Raw genomic sequence first — 20,766 nt, forward strand, 5'->3', positions numbered from 1 at the left:
AAATAAATATTACAATAGCAAATAAAGACAGAGTCACTACTTTGAAATGTTGCAATAGGTTAGGATTGAGACTTTGAATTACACATTTTAAAAAAATTACTAGGATCATAAAAGTCTGAATTGCGTTTTTAGTAAACTTATTTTAAATGCTAGTTGTAAAAGCTGATGTTTTTCAGAAAAATAGAAATGTTTTAAGCCGGGTGTGGTGACACACGCCTATAATTCCAGGACTCTGGAGGCTGAGGCAGGAAGATCACTGAGAGTTTGAGACCAGCCTGGGCTACATAGTGAGTTCCAGATCAGTCTCAACTATATACTGAGACCCTGTCTCAAAAAAAAAAAAAGTTTTAAAATGCTGACTTTCGTCATAGCATGCTTGCTTCATGAATCTTTTTAGAGTTTTAAAACTGACAGTACTGTTACCAACTTGGTAACTCCTGGGACTGTGAACAGTGACTTTGTAATATCAGTTAATGTTCTCTATCATGGCTATCGCTAGTAGAAAATTTAAAACAAATGTACAGTTTTTGAAAAGGTCAAGTCAGGTTCCAAATGTGGAGAGGGTAATGGGGTGCATCTTTATTTTTTCCCCTCACATGGAACAGAAGAAAATGACATCATACCTTTTCTTACCCTATGATCCCTCCCCACGTTCTTTAAGTAAAAGGGTCACTATACTGTTTTTGTAAATTATTACCAAGTAAAATGGAAGAAAAGTTTTATGGGGAAAAAGGCAATAGGTTTTCTGTCAGTAGAAGTGACAGCAGCATAGTGATAAAACATTTATCTCAAGACAGAAAACTGAAAGGTGATTCTTTGTTCATATGCTAAGAATCCATTATTGCAATGAAAAACCTGATTCTATAAAAAGTATGTAGTATGTTACCAAATATCTTTAAAAATTGGCCAGTGAGTTCAGATATTCAAAATATCTGAAAACAAATCTGAATACTAGTCGTAAGTTTCAGATTAATTCTGCTATTCATACTTCATTAAACTTTAATATATACTAAAAATTGGAACTTCTCAAGTTATTTATTAAATTTTCCTCTCCTAGCAATAGCTTGTAAATTTGCAGCTCCCCCCCACACTGTTCCTAAAAGATCTCTTTCGTTCTGTAATGCTTCCTCTAAATATAGCTCTTTGCCTGAACAAACAGATTTTTTCAAAGCTCTAATGACTTCTGGTGGCCCATTAACAAACTGTGTCAGCCATGCCTGGGCTTCTTCTAGAGATTTTGTTTCATCTGAGGACTGCAGGATCTCTTCGACCATTCCTATACTTAAAGCTTTCTTTGGATCCAATCTGAGGGCCCCACCTAACACTTTGAGAGCTTCTCTACTGCCTATGATTTCAACCAGCCGGCTGGCGCCACCCCAGCTTGGAATTATTCCCATCTCCTTGTGGACAAATCTGATCTCACTCTCTGGAGTCATTAACCTGAAAGAGAAAAGAGAAAAAAAATTTAACTATATGTGCATGCTTATAATCCTTAAGTACTCTAGGAAAGAGCCACTGATCCTCTTGGGTGAGTGATCCTCTTTGGTGATACTACAAAGGGAAATGTCAGAAAAATGTGGCTGTTTCATCTAGAATTTAATTTACCACATGAAAGGTGGTCCTTAACACCTCTTTGAAAAGAATTTTGTGCTCACTTATCCTTTCCTTGGCAAGTAAGAACCTAGTCTTCATACTTCAGATCCCCAAATTTTCTAATTAAAAAAATGGATCAGGTGAAAGTACTGGCATAAGAAACATAGATCCTCATAGTCCTCAGGAAGCTATCTTTTGCCCAGTATCTGTATAGCAACTATTCACTGAGCACTGTCAATGCTAGGTAGGTAGGTAGGTAGTGTTCTAAGTGCTGAGATTGCAAGAACCACCAAAATAAAATCCGCAGGCGTGGAACTTAAGTTTGGAGATGAGCATTAAACAATGCCAGTGGCTGAGTGTTACAAAGAAGACACGGGGCGAAGGCTAATGAATGGGGATGTGTTTGTTGGCCATGTGCTATTTAAATGGAGAAGGCCTCTGAATATTTCAGCACAACGTAAGGGTATGGACAATGCAAAAATCTGGGGAGAAAGTGTTCCAGGAAGAAGGAATTCCAGTGCAAAGACCTTCAAGTAAAACAGTATCTCAGGACCAGAGGAAGCAAAGAAAGCAATGGGAGATGAAGTCAGGGAAGCAGACTTTCAGGCCTTAGTAACAAGTTCCAATTTCATTCTCAATGAAGTTATTTCAACCAAAAGATTCCCATGTGGTATTTTATAAGGATTGCTCTGGTTGTTGTATGATGACTTAAGCATTTAATAGCACTAATACCAGTTGTTTAAGAATCTTTTGTTAACTAATCATCAAATGAAGCATAGGAGGTCTACTAATATTATCCTCATTTTATAGATGGGGAGATGGAGGCAAAAGAAGTAGCTTATTTAAGGCCACACAGGCAGGGCAGAGGCAAGACTTACACTCAGGTAGTTTGGCTTCAATGTGTGTACTCCTAACCCAAGGCACACAAGTTATTTAGCTAGACGAGAATGAGAGCTGTGACACTAGCAAGTCGGTAATGACTTGACTCAGACTGATGGCAGCGATTTCCTATAACATGGGCTCATTTTTTCCAAGCTGTGAGATTTTTATGAATGGAGTGACAAAAGTAGAATTAAAGGGATTAAAAACAAAGTGCTTCAGTTTGTTTACCAGTTAAATGTTTGTGTATTAACTGACTAAAGCTATATAGTATTAAGGAAATGCTCTCTATGAATTTGTTTTATTAACTGATTCATTTGTTCATTACTCAGTACTGGGGAGTGAACCCTGGGGTGCTCTACCACTGAGCTACAATCCCCAGCCAGCCCTTTCTGTTTTAGTTCATGACAGGATCTCAGTTGCCCCGGCTGGCCAGCCTGGAACTTATTCCCCCTACCTCAGCCTCCATACTAGGATTATAGGCATGAACCAATGAACCGGCCTGAGATTTATTTTCACACCTCGCTTCAACAAGAAGGTTGCCCTATGTTAAACTTAATTTGGGCTACATGTCATGTCAGAACATTAACTTTTTAGGAAAAATTACTTCTTTAAAAGCTATTATTACAAAAAAGACTTTAGTTTGGCTTTCCAAAGTGTTAAGTATTCAACTGCAGGCAATTTACTTCTGTTAGCACGAAGAACAACAAACTCAGGTCTTTGGCCCTTTAATCGGGAGAAATCCTTAATAGAGAATTCACATAAAAGCCTATTTATTAACCCACAGGGAAATTTTCTCTTCACAGCTGTGAATTTGTACAAAGGAAAATATGCCAAAACCATTAACAACCGCTTGTAGCAATAGCTCTAAAAAGTCTCAATTAAAAAAAAAAAAGTTTAAACAGGGAGGAAGAACAAATCTACTAAGAATCTGACTCTATCTCTAAATTGTGACTACTGCCTTCTAACAAAACAGGAAACTGACAAAAATGTAAGGAGCCAAAATTACAGAAATGATGCCTGACAGCCTTAGAGATAGGAAAAGAGTTAATAACCCTTCATAAACTATAGTTTTTCACAGAATGAACTAAGTATGTCACTATTCAAAACTAAATCCTGAAATCACCACTCACACTAGTAAAGAGCTACGCCTACAACAGAAAAAAAAATGGATTAGGTCAGTAATAAATTCATGTTGAATTAGATGAACATAAAAATGGTTAATATCCTAGAAGTATTATGTAGATGACTATGCAACAAAAATTACTGAAATGTAAGTGCATGTGTTTGGAATTCTTTGCTTATAGAGAAGAATCTTCATTTGTTATCATGTTCTTTTTTCCCTTTGCTCTGTTTTACAAGCAAAGTATGGCTTTGAATCCTATTTTAAAATTTAAAAATCCTGAGGTAATCTTTTAAAAAAATATGTGCTGTAATCAAATTGACCTCCATTCTTTATAAACCACGTGCCTAGGATATGCCTGTGTATTGATATAAATTTATACATTAAATATTACATGTGATAAAAAATTCACTGGTGACCAATGAACACAAAGTGCTTAACCAATGAAAGTACTAGAGAACACTGAGAAAGGAACCTTTTGTAGAACTCTATTAAATAGTGAAATTTAAAGATAAAATATTAAAATGTTTACAAATGTAAGAAATAGAAAAGGCTTCATTTCACAGGATCATGAGCCAAGTTCAGCTGCTGTCACCTTGCGACTCACTGCAAGGGATAATCTCTTAATCCACATAGATCGAGGACGTGGCTCTTAGAATTCTGAAGACAGGACAGACTCAGTTTATAAAACTGTATGAAACTCCTATTTTGACAAGTGAGAATTAAAGTGTCTTCAGACTGTGTGATCCCTACTGGTGATGTTCCGGATTTCCTCCGGCATCTTGGAGGAGATGAGCTGAGTCAGATGTAGCCATGTCCCGTGTTACTGTGTGGGAGAAATGTGGTTCTGGGATAAACTACCCACACTGGTGAACAAGCGCTGTTGCCTGGAAAGACATAAGGAAGCCACTACTTTCTGACGGGCTAGCCCTGCGCTTCAACATCAATAGGTGTGCTCAAGAAAAATAAATTTTAAAAGAATTTATCAAATTTTATTAAAATAAATTTTTAATAAAAGATACAAAAATGGCTTCAAAACATGTTCTTTGCTGAGGAAAAGTCCTTCTAGCACTCTGAAGAAGGAAGCCTGTGTCGAGTGGGGAGATGACACAGCTTTGCTGGGAAGCATTGGACTCAGAAGCCAGCATACCTGGCTTGAAATCTAGCAGCCACTGGACTGCATCCCATGCCCCACGAAATACAGCAACAGAAAAGGACATAGGGCTTAAAGAGGATGAGGAAGGCTCGACTACAGATCTTACGCAGTTACTCTTGGCCTCAGTTTGTCTATAAAATAGATGAAGTAATACTACTTATACCATAGAATCATTGAGTATGAAATGAATTAGTATGTGACAGATACTTAGGACAAATAAACTACAATTCCCTTACAGATAATCTTGGACTAAGTTTGCTTTGAAAATCATATATGAAATTGCCTTACCACATTATAGGAGAAATGGAAATAGTAGAGTTGTATATATTTGTAGCCTGACATAAACTATGTGTACTAGGTTTTATTACTCAGTTATACTGATAGTTCAAATTACAGCAGTGTTTCTGCTAGAGAGGTATAAAGTTATAGTATAAAGTTTCTTGAACTATGATCACTGAATCCCTAAAGAATTCAAAGTAAAAGAGCTATAATCACACTGCGAACCCCAGGCAATGATAGCACCCTATCCATGGTGGCTATGTAAGCAGAGACCACACAATGTACGCAATTCTGATACTGCCAAATGAACAGAGGTAACGCTGTGTTCTACTATGTCTGGAGCCAGATTCCAAGGCAATTTTTTAAAAAACCACACTTACCAAAAACCTCCATGATTGAAGGAAAACTATACAATATAAGTAACAAATATATTAAAATTTTAAAGTGCTGACAGTATAAAATAACTACTATACTATAAATGGGTAAGCACTGACTTAAACACACTCCAGGGTGACAGAATTCTGATCTTTTGATGAGCGTGACAGCCATGGACAAGGCAGAGGATGCTGACGTGGAGAAATACAATGCAGGACAGTGGTGGTGAACCCTTTAGAGACAGTGCCAAACTGCAACCCAAAACCCACTTATTTATCACAAAGTGCCAATACTGCAATTAAACCTGAATACTGAGATTTTAGTTTAGGAAAAATAACTCTGCATTTAATCATCTTGTATTGAAGGTTATACAACTGGCAGCATCTCCAATCAAACTATGCTTCACTATCATGCCTTGAACATAAATGCTTGCTTGTTTGCACACGTATTCCCCTTTCACTTTCTTTCGTTTCTATCTGCCATCACCTTACAAGACAAATGAAAAATACAAGGAGAGAACCCAAGGGTTCTCCCTATAATCTCATCTTTTGATTCCCAACTCTTAGGACCACCCCATGAGGCGCCCTGTGGTTCATGCAAGACAGTTTCAACAAGAAGGGATGTGGTTGAAGAAGAGAACATGTTTATTTGTGTGTGGTCATGGTCGTAGATGCAGGGAGTGGATTAGAAAATGCTTTGTGCTAGTCAAGTATGATTAATCCATTTAGTAACTCTATCATGATCAAAGACAGAGTTTGGTGATATTGCATACAGGCTGTAAAGTAAGAATTTCCAAGTAATGTAGGGGTAACTACAAAACAAAGCAACAGGGCAGTGTGTTCCAGAAGCAGGCATCTCATATTCAAAGTCCAGGCACTTGCAAGTCAAAAATAGAATTAGGACCTTTTGAGTGTGTGTGTGTGTGTGTGTGTGTGAACATCACAACTGTGTGTATATATTTTATGTATATATTTTTAATTTTATTTTTAAGCAAGTATTTTAAGAAAAAGGCTACACACAGCAAGTTCTCTTAAAACAAGAATGTTTACAGCTCCCTTTCTTTGTAACAGATCTTGAAAGGCAGCAGCTGCAAATGCTAATACCTTGGTCTGAAGGTTATTTATATTCTGGAAAACAATGTTGAAGATTAGAAGCAAATTAAGTAGGCTCTGAATTGCAGCTTGAGAATTTTATTGCATTAGGGACATGGAGGAATTAAAATATGTATTTCATCTACCACATAAACAGCTCAACACCATAAAAGAAAAAATAGAAGGGGGAAATGCAGACAATTTATACACACACACACACACCAATAAAAATGTATGCCTTTCCTAAACTCTGAAAATGTAAATTAAAATAAGTATTGATTATCAAAATTAGAAAATATTTTCTGAAAGACTGTACTCATTGTAAGAAAGGATGTTCTTATTTGCTGGTGTTAGGCTAAACTGGCAGAATCTTTTCTGCAGGATAGTTTGGCAATATATATCAAGTCTTAAACACTGTCTCGTCCTCAGGTTAAGGACTTTTACTACTTATAAGATTTATTTTCAAGAAACAACCTTTAGTGGATAAGGCCTTATGCATAGATAATTATCACAGCATTAATGATACAGAAAAACAACAGAATAGAAAATCTATCAACAGATCTAAGTACAACTGGAAATCATGCTAGTATGTAACAGGCACTATTTCACATCACTAGAGCACAGAAGTCCTTTGAAAATAAACAAAAATTTGGAAAAAGATGACATCCATTAGTTATACCATAATAAAAATAAGCTCAAAATGGATTAGATAGGTAAACATAAAATACAAAACTGGTCAAGTACCAAAAGAAAACATCAATGAATTCTTTCTAACTTAGGCATATGGCAAGGCTTTTTATCACTCAAAATCCAGATGCAATAATAAAAAAGATGGATTGATATGAGCATATTTTCTAAAAAGGCTTGCTCTGGAAAAACAAACAGCAAACAAGCAGACTCAAAACATAAGTGAGGCAAATATTTACAAAGTAGATCACAGATAATAACCCAAATATTTGAAAAACTAAAAAAAAATTGAGTATAAAAGGCTAAATATTCTGAGAAATGAGCAAAATATGAATAGCTACTTAAATCAAAAAAAGATTTAAAAAATTATCCATAGACATACAGAAACATGATCAACTTTTTTTTCACTTTAGAGAAACACATATTGAAACTATACTAAAATACTATTCCTCACCCATCCGATTGGCAAAAAAAACACAAGTATAAGAATTAGCTCTGCTGACAAAGTTATGTGAGAAAGGATAAAAGGAACGCAAGATGGGGTCTGCTGTCAATTTCCTATGGAGAATTTGGTAATAACAAATTTATTATTTTTAACTTGGCAATCTTCAGTCCTAGAATTTATTCCTATGAAATATCAGTAATGTGAGAAGTACACACATGGTATTCATTACAACATTTTACATATTAAAAAGCAAAATTCAATAAATAAGGATAGGAAGGGAAAATCCAAAATCTAAATGAAGCAAATTATTTTAAATAAAATCACATCAAAGGATTAAACAAGTGAACTAGTCCATGCAACTTTTGAACACACCTTTGACTATTTACCCTTAGTCTTGGAGGATGTACATACTAGAAAAATAGCAACATGTTAAAAACTGGTAGATCTCAGTGAATGATGTAGGGAAATTCTTTATATCATTCTTTTTGGAGGGGCGGGGGAACACAGAGTCTCACTATGTAGTGCAGGCTAGCCTTGAACTCACTATGTAGCTCAAGCTGACCTCGAACTCTGTGATCCTCCTGCCTCAGCCTCTCGAGTGCTGGTATTACAGGCAGGCACGACAACACATGGCCCTTTGTATCATCCTTAAAAATTTTTTGTAAGTTTGTGCTTCAAAATAAAAAAAGGATTAAAATATAATTCCATTTTCTTGTACAAATTACAGTACCAAAAAATTAAATATTAGACATGTAATTAGAGTTTACATGCTTTTGATTACCAAGAGATGATTCTTTAAAAGCCAAGCAGACTCGATGAAGGTGCTCATTTTGGTGTAGTTCTGAGAGATTATTCTCCCCTCCCCCAGATATGTTTTGAATGATTGAGTTAGAAGACAGAATCAAGAAATGAGTGTTCTAACTTCCTCCTAAAGCACATTCTGGAATCCTGCACTTGAAATCAATCTAAGCATCTGGTCATGTTTACAAATTAATTTAAATGATGTATCAATGAACCTTTTAGAAGTCAGATATAAATGAGATCTAATTCTAGTGCAACTGAAGTTAGAAAAATAAAAATACAGTTTATCAAAGTTCATGTAGCATAACGAATTTACTTTTCCTTGGCAATCAAATAGAAATGCCAACATTCACAACAAATCCTGCAACTACATTCCTATCTATGCCCAGCCCATTTGTGCTATAAACACAGTGACACTGAAAAGTCCATACATAAATCCCAGAGCCTCTGCAGGTGTCACCTACACAGAAAAGGGGGCTCTGTAGACCTAAGGCTGCTTCCTTAAAATAGACATTCCCACAAATTATCTGAGTGCGCCCAATCTGATCACAAGAACATTTAGAGCATTTTCCCCAGCTGAAGTCAGAGTGACAGCAGGAGTCAGTAAATGAGATTCAAAGCGTGACCGGGGCCAGAGGAAAGACGATAGGATGACCTCAGCCTCTGGGGGCAAAGATGCCTCCTACTGGCCCAGGCTGGTCAGGGAGCACACATGGCCTCAGTCCTGCAAAGCATGCACCAAATTCTGCTCACCAGAACCTGAGCAGGCCCGGAAGTGGATCCTCCCCTGAACAGAAACACACAGTCCATCTGGCACTTTGATTTTGGCCTTGTGAGGTAAGATCTAGTGAAACCCACTGAGCCCTGCCAGGTATTCAACCTAGCAATCTGTGAGATAATAAATTTACATTTTAAGTCACTAAATTTGTGGTCCTTTATTAAAGCAGCAATCAAAGGGCACACATATAAACATTTCCTTAATATTTCATTCCAAAGATCATTAATTTGAAAAGACACATTAAAACTTTGGAAGTTAATTACATTAGCACAATTCCAGCTTTTCCTTTGCACGTCAGTTCTTGTCACTGAAATGAAAACACTGCTCAAGTGACTAGAGCCGAGCTACAGAAATGACACAGGCGCCCAGCAGGCTGTTCTGTGATGAAAAGCTCCCAAAGGTTCGCCTTCGGTGGAGTGGATTCTGTACTCTGGGTAGTGCCAAATATAAATCCATGTTAGTCTTGATTTTAAAAATGTTTTTTTAAAAGCCATATTGTTTCAAGGTATTTTAAGTAAAAATGATGACTCAAGAGAATGCAATTTATACAAGGGCCTCTATGCCAAGCAGATCTCAGGGTCTCTCGTACACACTCATCACATCGCAATCACCCGCCGTTTGGAGGGCTTTGCTGGAATGCTGAGCAGTCTCCCTGCTGACGTGCATCCCACTGGGAATGGAAGAGGAGTCTGGACGGAAGTGTGGGCTGAGTGTAGCCAGACAATCCCTGGGGTAAGAAAACCAACCAAGCTGAAAGGGCCCCCGTATATACTTTTCAAAGGAACTATGTTCACTAGGATGCTATGGAAAGCTTTGGGGTTCTTTTGGCACAAGCAGATATACTTTCTAGATGTTTAAAATTTTATTTTGTAAGTACGTTTGTTTGGCCGCCTTTTATTCTCTTTCACTCTTCTTTCTCCAGGTCCCACTCTCCCTTTTCAGTGTACCTCCCTGTTTCCTGTCATCTTTTATTCTGCTCTTCAAATAATTCATATTTTGGGTTTTCCACGTAAGAGAAGCCATGCAATATTTAACCATCTATGTCCAATTTCCTTTAACATTATGGTCTCAAGAATCATTCATTTCTCTATAAATGACTCATATTTATCTATGGCTGAGCAATATTCTAATATATTTATGTACCATTTTCTCTATCTAATCTTTTGGTGGGCACTGAGACTATTTCTATAATTTAGCTGTTATAACTGCTCTACTACAAACACTGGTAGGCATGCATCACTGTGATACAAGGACTTCAACTCTTTGCAGAAGATGCCAGGAAGAGATTAGCCTGATTCAAGTGGAATTTCTATTTGGTTGTTTGAGGAATCTCTGTGCCGATCTCCACAGTGGCTGTCCTACTTTTCTTCCCACCAACACTGCAAAAGGGTTCCTTTCCCCCCATCCCCTTGCCAACATTTGCTGTTGTTTGAGTGCGATAACTGTTCTTGCTATAGTAAGATCAACGTTCGGTGCTGCTCCCATCTGCATCCCTCTAATGGCCAAATGCTGTCTTAGTCACCTTCTCACTGCTGAGACGCCATGACATTCACAAATTAATGGAGGGAAGGTTTATTTTTGGTTCCCAGCCATAGCTGGCTGGCTCAGAGGCAGACTTGCTTATACCATGGCAGTCAGGAAGCAGAGAGACAGAGAGGTGAGGGAGGAGGGGAGAGAGCTCCCAGGCCAGGCCCCCAGTGACGCCTCCTCCGACCAATATCACGTTTAGCTATGAACCCCCCTGTGGACCAAGCCATTCATGTGTCACACCCCCATGATCCAGTCACCTCCCAGAAGAGCGCATGAGGCTTTGGGGGAGACACATCCAGACATAAACCACTGAACGTTTTTTCATATACTTATTGACATTTGCATTTCTTTTGAGAACTGTCTGTTCATTTCTATTGCCCATGTTTTACTGTCTTATATTGGGGATCTAATTTCTTGAGTTTTTAATATAGCACAGATACATAGAGTATTACTCCTCTATCAGAGGAGTAGCCAGCAAAAATATTTTCCCATTCTCTAGGTTGTCTCTTCACTGCTGTTATTCTGACGGGCTTGTCTTTATGTCAGTTATCTGAAGCTCCTATAACGCCTTTTAGTAGTCTCTCTTCATTATGGATTTTGACTATGATGTGTTGTGGACAGGTTCTCTTCTGGTTGTATCTATTTGGGTTCTAAATACCTGATTTACCAGGATATCCATTTTAATCTCTAGATTTGGGAAGTTTCTGCAATGACTTGGTAAATACATTTTTATATTGTTAGTATTTTTCCCCAGCCCTCCCTTGACTCCTGTAATTCATAGGTTAGCTCTTTCAGAGTTACCCAAGAGCTCTTGCATGAACTCTGCATGATTTCTAACTGTTTTTAGTGTCACTAAGTGATTTATTGCATAATTCCTGTCCTCTAGTCCTGAAATTCTCTTCTGATTGGTTATGTCCACAGGCAGGCTTTCGACTACGTTTGTCATGTTCAGGATTTACACTTTCTTGTCCTTTTTCATACTTTCAGTTTCTCATATCAGAGAAACAATACAGTTTTACATATTTGTCCAATTTATTTCACTAACAGTATGGTCTTTAGGTGCATCTACTTAGCTATAGATGTCTCAAATTTATCCTTCTTTGTAGATGAATAATACTCCATTCTATTAAAAAAAACATGTCTTCTTTATCGATTGGCTGATGGGTATTTGGGCTGTTTCCAAGATTTAGCTATTACAAACTGTGCTGCTATGAACATGGGTGCGCATACATGCTTTTAATTCTTTTGGAAATCTTATTCCTTGCTTTCTCAAGATTCCTGTGTTCTTGATGTAGCTAATTTGGGCTAGAAAACTCTGCCACTATAATAGAAGTCCCTAGCACTAAACTGCGAGGACAGAACTACTAGCAATATCAATATCTGAAGAACCAATTATGTATTGATATATCATGTAGAGCTTGTTCAGCAAGTTTTCTACTCTTTCAATAATCCAGGAATACAAAGGACTAATAATGGTATAGGGAGGGCTGGGACATAGGAAAAGATGAAAAACGGATTTAAAAATAATTAAAACAAGAGTGACTGAAAAAAATGGAAGACTAAGAAGAAATAAAAAGCAGTCAAAAGAAAGTGGTTTTTGATATTATTTTTATACCCGTAAACAAGAGAGAAAGGGTTTGAGAGGAGATGAGTGGGGTACAGGGGGGGCTTTAAAACCAGAAGGCAGCAACGCCATGGAGACGACGTCGGTTTATGAAGTAGCAGAGAGGCTACGTTAGGGAGACCTCACCTGTGGCCTCTGCTGAGGGAGGAGAGGGCTGAGCAAGCTAGGACACTGCTTTTTAAAGTTCTACAACAAAGGATCCGTTTTTCCTCAAAAAAAAAAAAATTTTTTTTTACACTTCTCCTCCTCCTCACTTACCTGTAGAAGGCAGGTTCCGAGGCCCTGCACATGCCTAACTAGAGGGCTGGAGCACAGCTGAGAGCTGATCTGATGAGCCAGTCTGCTGTTGAGTGGCCAGTGGGCAGGCAGCACAGGCCGCACTGACACCTGGGACGAGGGGCGACTTACCCCGGCCTGGGCACACGCAGGGTCAGCTCAGGCGGTCAGGACAGCGTGCAGTGGGAGCCAACAAGCGCCCTCCTTCTAGACTTCCCACTTCATAGTTTCAGGCTACAGCTGACAAGGAACTGAAACTGGGTGTGGACCAATATGTGTGTGAGCTATAGCCAACAAATATTACTGGAAAAATGAAATAGCGCAGAATGGCTGAGTGTGGAAATGGCCGGACCCAGCACACGTGGTTCTAACAGTGCTTCCGTGAACACACCATTTATACGAAAGCTGTTCACAATCGAGCATGTTTTCATTGGAAATCTGCTTCGCAGATGCACTGGGATGTTACTGAGTACATCTGACACCCTCAGATAGCTCACAGCAAATTAAGTCAAATAATCAGTGCGACTCGAGTACACGCTGCACACTGTTTAGAGAAGTGTGACGCACACGGCCTTTCGGCAGCATCGGAGGATTAAACAGTCCCTGATTATTTTGCTTGCTGTTTTGCCTTTTGTCTCTATACCCAAATGCATATCAGGAATGGACTTGAAGGGTAAGTCAAAAGCCTAATAAACACTTGAAAATGAATGCCAGGCAATGTTAAAGGGCTTTCTCTTTCTCCAAAGGACACCTAAAAAATCTTAATTTGCCCTTACTTTAATGTAGAGGTTATTTTTGGTGCCTGGGATTGAACTTGGCACCTTGCATTTGCCAGGCAGGTGGCGGCACCACTGAGCTAAATCCCTGGCCCTATGTAGAGGATTCTTAAAGTGTAATGTACACTTCTATATAGCTTAGAATTCTTTACATATATTTCATATTTAAATATCTATTACCTTTTTACAATTAAGTATTTAATGAAGTACTTGCATTTCAAGGTAAAGTGAGGAAAGTATTTCATCCTGTCACACAGAGCATTTCCTACTTAGTCCCACATCCTCCACAAAGCCAGGGCTCATTGCTTGCTCACACAGGAGGTAGGTGCACCCTCTGCAGCCACCCTGCTGACAGCAGGGGCACTGTCAGGCAAAACACCCACCCTCCTCAGTACCTGCATCGGCCCAACTAAGAACGACTCTTTCCAAGGAGGCCAGGATGTCTGCAGACTGTCTTCTGTACCAGAACTATTCTGAAATCTCTGTGAAGGTACTAAATGACGTTTTCACCGATAAACTGAAACTTGCCTGGCGGATTATAAACAAAGAACTAATATTTGGTTTTTACCGGGGCTTTTCTCAAACTGTTCGCATCACAGCATGATGCCATTTATGTGGAGATAAAATGGAAACATAGAATATTGAGTCTATAAAGCTGTAAGAGACAGCATGGGAGGGATCAGCTGAAGATGCCACACCTGAGGGTGAAGCAGAGCGAACTCTGTGTGGCCGCACGGGCTGTGACTAAGAAAGGGAGAGAGGGGGCGCGGTGCTGGGAATGCTCCATTCTTGACCCAAATACATAGGTTATTAGTTTGTCACAATCAGGAGCCTGAGCATCTATGTTTTATAAACACAGAATCAAAATAGTAAAAGCCCTAGCAGAAGAACTATCTCAGTAGGCAGAGAAAATATCTTAAAGATACAAACTGTCTAATAAGACATATGTAGAAATATGTACTTAAAAACAGTTCTAAATCAAGGGTTCGTGGAAAATGTTTCATGTGGAGTTTCTTTTTTCTTTTTGGTACCTTGGCTCGAACTCGGGACCTTGCACTTGTGAGGCAGGTGGTGGAGCCACTGAGCTAAACCCCTGGCCCTCAGGTACAGTTTCTTTTCTTCTTCTTTTTTTTTTTTTTTTGTATGGGGGATCAAACTCAGACTGGAACCACTAAGCTAAATCCCCAGCCCTGGAGTTTCTTAATGTATAATTTCCAGCTTTTATTATATTGCCAAAAAAGTAAACAATCGATGTAGAAATATCATTCAGGTATTAATATGGGTCCAGCTATTTTAAAAGTTTCAAAATTACTCAAACATCACAAAATAAAATATATCTGTTTCTGGTTAAGAAAATCATTATCTTTAGTAATAAAATTAAAAATCCAGAAGCCAGGCATGGTGGTTCATGCCTGTAATCCCAGCACCTGGGAGACTGAGGCAGGAGAATTTTAAGTTTGAAGCCAGCTTAGGCCACGTAGGAACAATTTTACTACCATGTTTTCACCCAAAAGAAAGAAAAACATATCCCCACAGAAACAGCTATACACAAATATTCAGAATAGCTCAGTTCAGAATACCCCACAACAGAAATAGCTCACACTGTACGATACCCGCTATGCTACATAAGCAGTGAAACAAACCCCCTGCACATGCAATAACACAGACGAATCTCAAAAATAAATCGGCATAGCCCTACAATAAAACACACTGACGCATGGTACAGCACTGATGAAACTCAAAATAATTACTCATTGAAAGAAACCAGGTAACAAAAGAGGAGTTCAGACTGCATGAATCTAGTGTAACAGTGCACATTCATCAAATTCCCTTGCACTGCACGATTACAGTGGGCACACCTAACTGTACGGAATGTGTCACCTCCCTGGAATTAATGTCCAAAAACTGTCAAAACGTTGCCCCACACATGGTGTGGAAATGACTAGGGCACCGCGTGCCGGAGCAGAATGGTGGCGCTGCAGGCTGCCTGAGGCCCGGGTGCAGCTCAGCAGGGCAGCCCAAGAGGGCCCCACGTCCAGTGCCCAGCACCACAGAGGGAGGGTGGACTCGGAGGCTCCGCTCAGTGTGCGCTCACTTAGCCGAGATCCAGTGTGCAATGCGTGGGAAAAAAAGGAGTGAGACTAAGAGACTAAGGCCAGCGCTAGGGTTTAAACCTCCCAAATGAAGAGTTTAAAAGATGGAAAAAAGAACCAAAAAACACACACAAGAACTAAGACATGTTACGTACATATACCAACTCCCCACAATGAATGTAATCATTACATACTGCAAACATGCACTACTAAAAATACAAGTTTTTTAAAGTTTGTAAGTTAAAAGAAAACAACAAAGTGTGCGAGAATGCTACTCTCTTGGCATTTCTGTACAACCGCACACAGTAGGGCAATTTTAAGACTGGAAGTAGCATTAGCAAGTCGATATTGACATTATTTCAGGTTAAGCACTGCGCTAATTCATGATGTATGTATTCATGGTATCATTTAAACTTATCTATAAATACTTCAGGGAAATAGTTCTTTTATAGATAAACTGAGACAAAGAGATAAGACAGTCACTGGTTCAAAGTCGAAGGTGACACTGAGCTGGAATCTAAGTCTATCTGACGCCAGTGTTCCGCTGTGCACTTTTTGCTGTTTTCCCTCAAATGCACTGCACACAGCAGCCGCTGCATCACAAGAAGGCTGCACTGCACCAGCCTATGCACAGACTGCGTTGGTTTCTCTTAGCTGCGCTTATGGTGCTGGGAAATGCTAATGACAAAGCATAAAAAGCGTCAGATTTTATAAAATATCGTTCTTGTGTGGTATAGCTTTCAAATACTGAAAATAATTCTAGAGACTGAAGAGCTATTGGTCCCAAAGAACTTCTCTAACTTTATTTCCTAGTCTGCTCTAAGCCTATGATGTTGCTATGAGTCACACAGGGGAAAGACATGAAAGGACCTCAGGAAACCTCTTCTCTTCGTAAAAGGCCAAGTACAGCAGTTTCTTTCTATTTTATGAGCTGTGTACCCTTTTGTATAATTCTGTATTTTATTTTATTTTTTTGGTTCAGGGATTGAACTTGGAACCTTGAGCTTGTGAGACAGGCAGCAGAACCACTGGGCTAAATCCCCAGCCCTGTAATTCTGTATTTTAAGTTTCATATATTTCCTTAGCTTTCGTCTCCAAAGGTTTTGCTAATGTGGATTTGAGTTGCTCAAGATCACTATGTTCTGAAAAATTTTTAAATGGATGGTAACTACCATAGTAATTATTCTAAAGTCAAATTATCTAATTTAATGACTGACCTAAAGAAAATACTAATTGATTATTCTGCTTAAGAATATATAAAGTAGCAAAATTCTAGCCAAAAAGAAATCAAGCATATGCCAATATATTTATGCAAGAAATCATGTAACATCATCACCTGAAATCACAAGCCGTGGTGAATTCTGCTCCTCCGCCCAGTGCTCGGCCTTGAACCAGTGCTACACTTATTAGAGGAAGTCTGTGCACCAAAGGAGAAACGATGTTAATATTTCTAATTTCAGTATTAATTTACAAGTGCTATTTAAAAAATCTTGAAGTACAGTGGAAACAAAGCACTGCACCGTGTTTATAATAAACATGGATCAAAGAAGAGTGGAAACTTAAGCCTGTGCTGTAGCAGAAGAAAAACAGTACAGTACTAGAAATACAATAATTCATATTCAATGCCATGTAAGTGTATTTGTTTTTTTGTACCAGAAATTGAACCCAGGGCCTTCTCACTGAGCTATGTCCTAATCCCTTTTTTTATTTTTTATTTTGAGACAAGAGTCTTGCCATGTCACTAAGTTGTCCAGGCTGGGCTTGAGCTTGCAGTCCTCCTGCCTCAACCTCACATACTGCGTGAGTTACAGGTGTTCCCACCACACCCAGCCGTTTTTAAACTGAAAACATATCAAAACTTTCTTCCAAAGACGGATGCTTTTGTACAACATAACTGCTGGAGCTTCCCAGCAGGTAGTGTGACTCTGTATAGGTGTTTTTATCAACCTAAGGCTGAGGCTAGGAAATGGAAGGTTATATCTAAAGAAGATGTGGCCCTGAAGAAAGAATTCCAAAGCTATGTACTGAAGGGTCCCCCTGAAAGTCAGCACATTACTGGTTGAAATGATCCAGAGTAATCCCATGGACCGGTATTATTTTAAAAATAAATTCTTAACTTTTATTTGTAAAGACTCAACTTGTGGGTGTATGAAAATATTACAAAGTAAATCTACAATGTTTTAAAAGTAAGAAGGTTTCTGTAGGTTCTAATCCAAACATAAAGCTGCAGGTCTATAATAACTGAATTTTTAATACACATGACTCCCAAGTAGAACGGATTATCTTAAAAAATAACCTGGAGTCCTCCTGCCCAGCCCCTGAGGAGCTGGGACTGCAGACACGCACTTAATAATAAGAGGGCTGAGGACGGAGCTCAGTGGAACAGCATCTCTAGATTCAATGTCTAGTACCACACACAAAAAGCAGAAGAGCTCTTCAGATGTATCCAGGAAAAGTGAGGCATAGAGGAGGCAAATGAACAGGCACTAAAACAAGAAAAGCAGTATTTTGCAATGACATGCCAAGTAGGCTTAAATCTGAATTCCCTTAGTTGTTCTCACTTTAAATGTCTACATTGAGAATAACAAAGTGAACTAATTCACCAGAACACGTAGCAGTTTGTAACCCAGGAATTGCAAAGACAAAAAACCCTCCCTTTGTCTTCTCATGTAGACGCAGTGTAAACGCATCTTCTCAGAGGGCTGGGGGAGCTGGAGCCTCTGACGGCGCCCACCTGCTCCTCACCAGTCACAGGGGCTCCTTGGGGAAGTTCTTTTCCTCCCTCCCTCCCTTCTGTTGTTTATAACATACTTGTGTATGCTTCGCCGCGATTCGATGAAATGACTGTTCTCTATGGCATCAGCCTGCATGTACCTTAGCCCATATAATTAGACCGCCTATGATTTAAAGATCAGCTAGGACAGGCGCTGGAGTGACGGGGCTATGTTTAGGAATCGTACCATTGTAAAAGATACCTTACCTCGTGAGTCTTGTGAGGGTATTCTGCATGAACATACACAGGGCCATCCCATCCTTCAAATAAACAAAGATACAATGCACACGTATTAAGTAACAGATAATTTTTAAAGTTGAGATTTTAGACAAAGATGCACCTACCTATTTTTGAGTCTGGCTGACGCCTCTCGGCTGCTGCGTGAAGTACACACGCGAGGCCGACGCTGCCGGGACGCCCTGAGGCATCCGTGTGGACGGGTTGGAGGCTCAGTCTGGGCCCCTAGACCACGGAGGGCAGGGAGGCAGAGCGGAGGGGCTGTTCCTCCCTCTATCTCTGCATCTCTACAAATCAGCGCGTTTCTCCTTAAAAGTGGTCCAAAGCACTGCCTTCTCTTTTCCAACTCACACTTTCTAAAACCCATGTTCTCTAGCCTTCAGCCTTCTTCAGAAAGATTTTCCTCAAAATGTTCTAGTAATCTCTAAGTTTTCAAATTTAACGATTCCTCCTTTTCCCCATCTTGCACTCTCACGGGCAGCGCCTTTCTTTGACCAGCTTTTCTGTCTTTCTTCCCTGATTGTTCTGTTCCAGCGCTCTTCCTCGGCCTCTCTCCTTCAGCAAATCCGCACGGCCTGTACTCGCCAGTCCGTCCACCGTCCGCTTCCCTCCCTCGGGTACAAGTTCTGCCCTGGAAGCGCCGTCTACCGCCCGCCTCGGGGTCGGCTGCCTTCCTGAGAGGCGCTAAATCCCACCTCGGCGCTGGGGAGGAGCCGACTGGCCGGCTCTACAGCAAGTTAGCCAGGGGCATAAAAAGCTGCTGATTTCAGTTTCAATTTAAGGACAGTACGGAAGGAGGTCTCGGGACAGAGGAGGGTATTACCTCGAGGCCGGACGAAGACCATGAAGGTCTAAGGCGCCGCTTTCTTTGAGGCCTTACACCCACTCGCTGAAAGCGCGCAGGTTTTATTTCCCCGGCTCCTGAATCCCGTAATCTCACCCTGCCGCCTCCCTCTAAAAAGAGACCTCTTCCAGCATACAGAACGTCCGCCGCATCAAATCCAAATCTTGTAAATGGATTGCTATTTGCATATTTTGTGAGTTTTATTCTCTAATGCCCGTAAGTTTTCAGGGCTATCACTTTCCCTAGTCGCCTCCTGGCCTCACCTTCTCACACCTGCGGCCCGGGACAGGTGTATCTTTCCCTTTCCGCCAGGCCTAAAGACACCAAGATGAAACCAAATGCTTACAAGGGGGGTTACAGATAGAAACAGCTGGAGGGGAAGCTAAACAAGTGCGCAGGATGTGGAGCACTGCCGATGCTGTTACTGTGAGGCGTTCACTGCATTAGTCTCCATTTTGTTTCTATTTGTTAATTATCCTTAAACATTTTGAAATCTTTAAAAAATCACAGTGACAAAAATTTTTTTAAAGTCCATGCAACAATCACTTTCAAGCATTCGTCACAGTGAGAGAGGAGTGTGATCCAATTACTAAAATCATCACATATTCCAGCAGCATTCTCAAAAAAAAAAGCAAATTCACCCCATAAGCAGCTGCCCCGGAGGCGTCTGGAAGAGCAGGAGGAGCCTCACCGTGAGGAAAACTGCAGGGAGACTTCCGGTTAGGAGCCTGAGCCTCCGAAGGCCTGCGCACCAGGGGCAGCACAGGTAAGGGCAGGAGCCTCGCCACGCCCTGGGCCGGCTACAACTCACACAGATTCACTGCGCACCGTCAGGTACTGAGACTACAGTGTGCACGAGGAATGCCTCTCAGGAACTCTACATACAGCATTTCTAGTTCGTGTTAACTTAACAGCCACCGTGGGGAAACGCCCAGTACACACAGTACTAGGGTAGTAGACCTATGACTTTATGATTCTTTCGTACTCTCGGATAAGATCATGAGCGTCAAACTAAGTGATGACCAATTAAGAAGTGTGAATTTCCTTAGTATTCACAATTTTAAATGGGCTATATTCAGAATGTGAAATCAGAAATCCATTTGGCCAGAATACGCCACACTTTGTATTGCCAAGGGCACAGAAGAATCGTTTCCCCTTTTCTTCCTCATCTAATTGCAAAGTAAACCCTGCTCTCATTAACAGTAAAGTATGTGTTGGCTCATGACCTGAGACAAATCTGACGCAACACCGTAACGTATGACAGTGACGTCCGGTGTGGCCGGGTGCCGGGTGTACAGAGCTATGCTCCGCGCCCCTTTCCTGCAAAACTAACAAAAAATTTACTTTAGAAAAGAACAGACACAGAAAAAGAGAGGGGCAACAGAGAGAGAGAGAGAGAGAGAGAG

The 20,766-nt window shown here is 40.0% G+C and overlaps 1 protein-coding gene across 3 annotated transcripts in view; it reads right to left on the bottom strand.

Annotated features, from left to right (window-relative positions):
• Positions 1–555: 555 nt before the first annotated feature.
• Positions 556–20,766, bottom strand: part of Echdc1 (ethylmalonyl-CoA decarboxylase 1) — a 33,832-nt gene continuing 13,621 nt past the window's right edge. For all 3 annotated transcript variants that reach the window (XM_010625745.2, XM_010625743.2, XM_010625744.3), the window contains 3 exons: positions 18,487–18,539; positions 16,843–16,923; positions 556–1,440 (listed from right to left, as the gene is read on the bottom strand). In XM_010625745.2, the coding sequence (XP_010624047.1) occupies positions 1,032–1,440; positions 16,843–16,923; positions 18,487–18,539 (543 nt within the window). In that variant the 3' untranslated portion in view covers positions 556–1,031. The remainder of the gene's footprint in view (positions 1,441–16,842; positions 16,924–18,486; positions 18,540–20,766) is intronic.

The sequence above is a fragment of the Fukomys damarensis genome, unplaced genomic scaffold, assembly GCF_012274545.1.
Source record: "Fukomys damarensis isolate Sample0158 unplaced genomic scaffold, DMR_v1.0_HiC HiC_scaffold_14, whole genome shotgun sequence".
In the NCBI taxonomy this organism is placed as follows: Eukaryota; Metazoa; Chordata; class Mammalia; order Rodentia; family Bathyergidae; genus Fukomys; species Fukomys damarensis.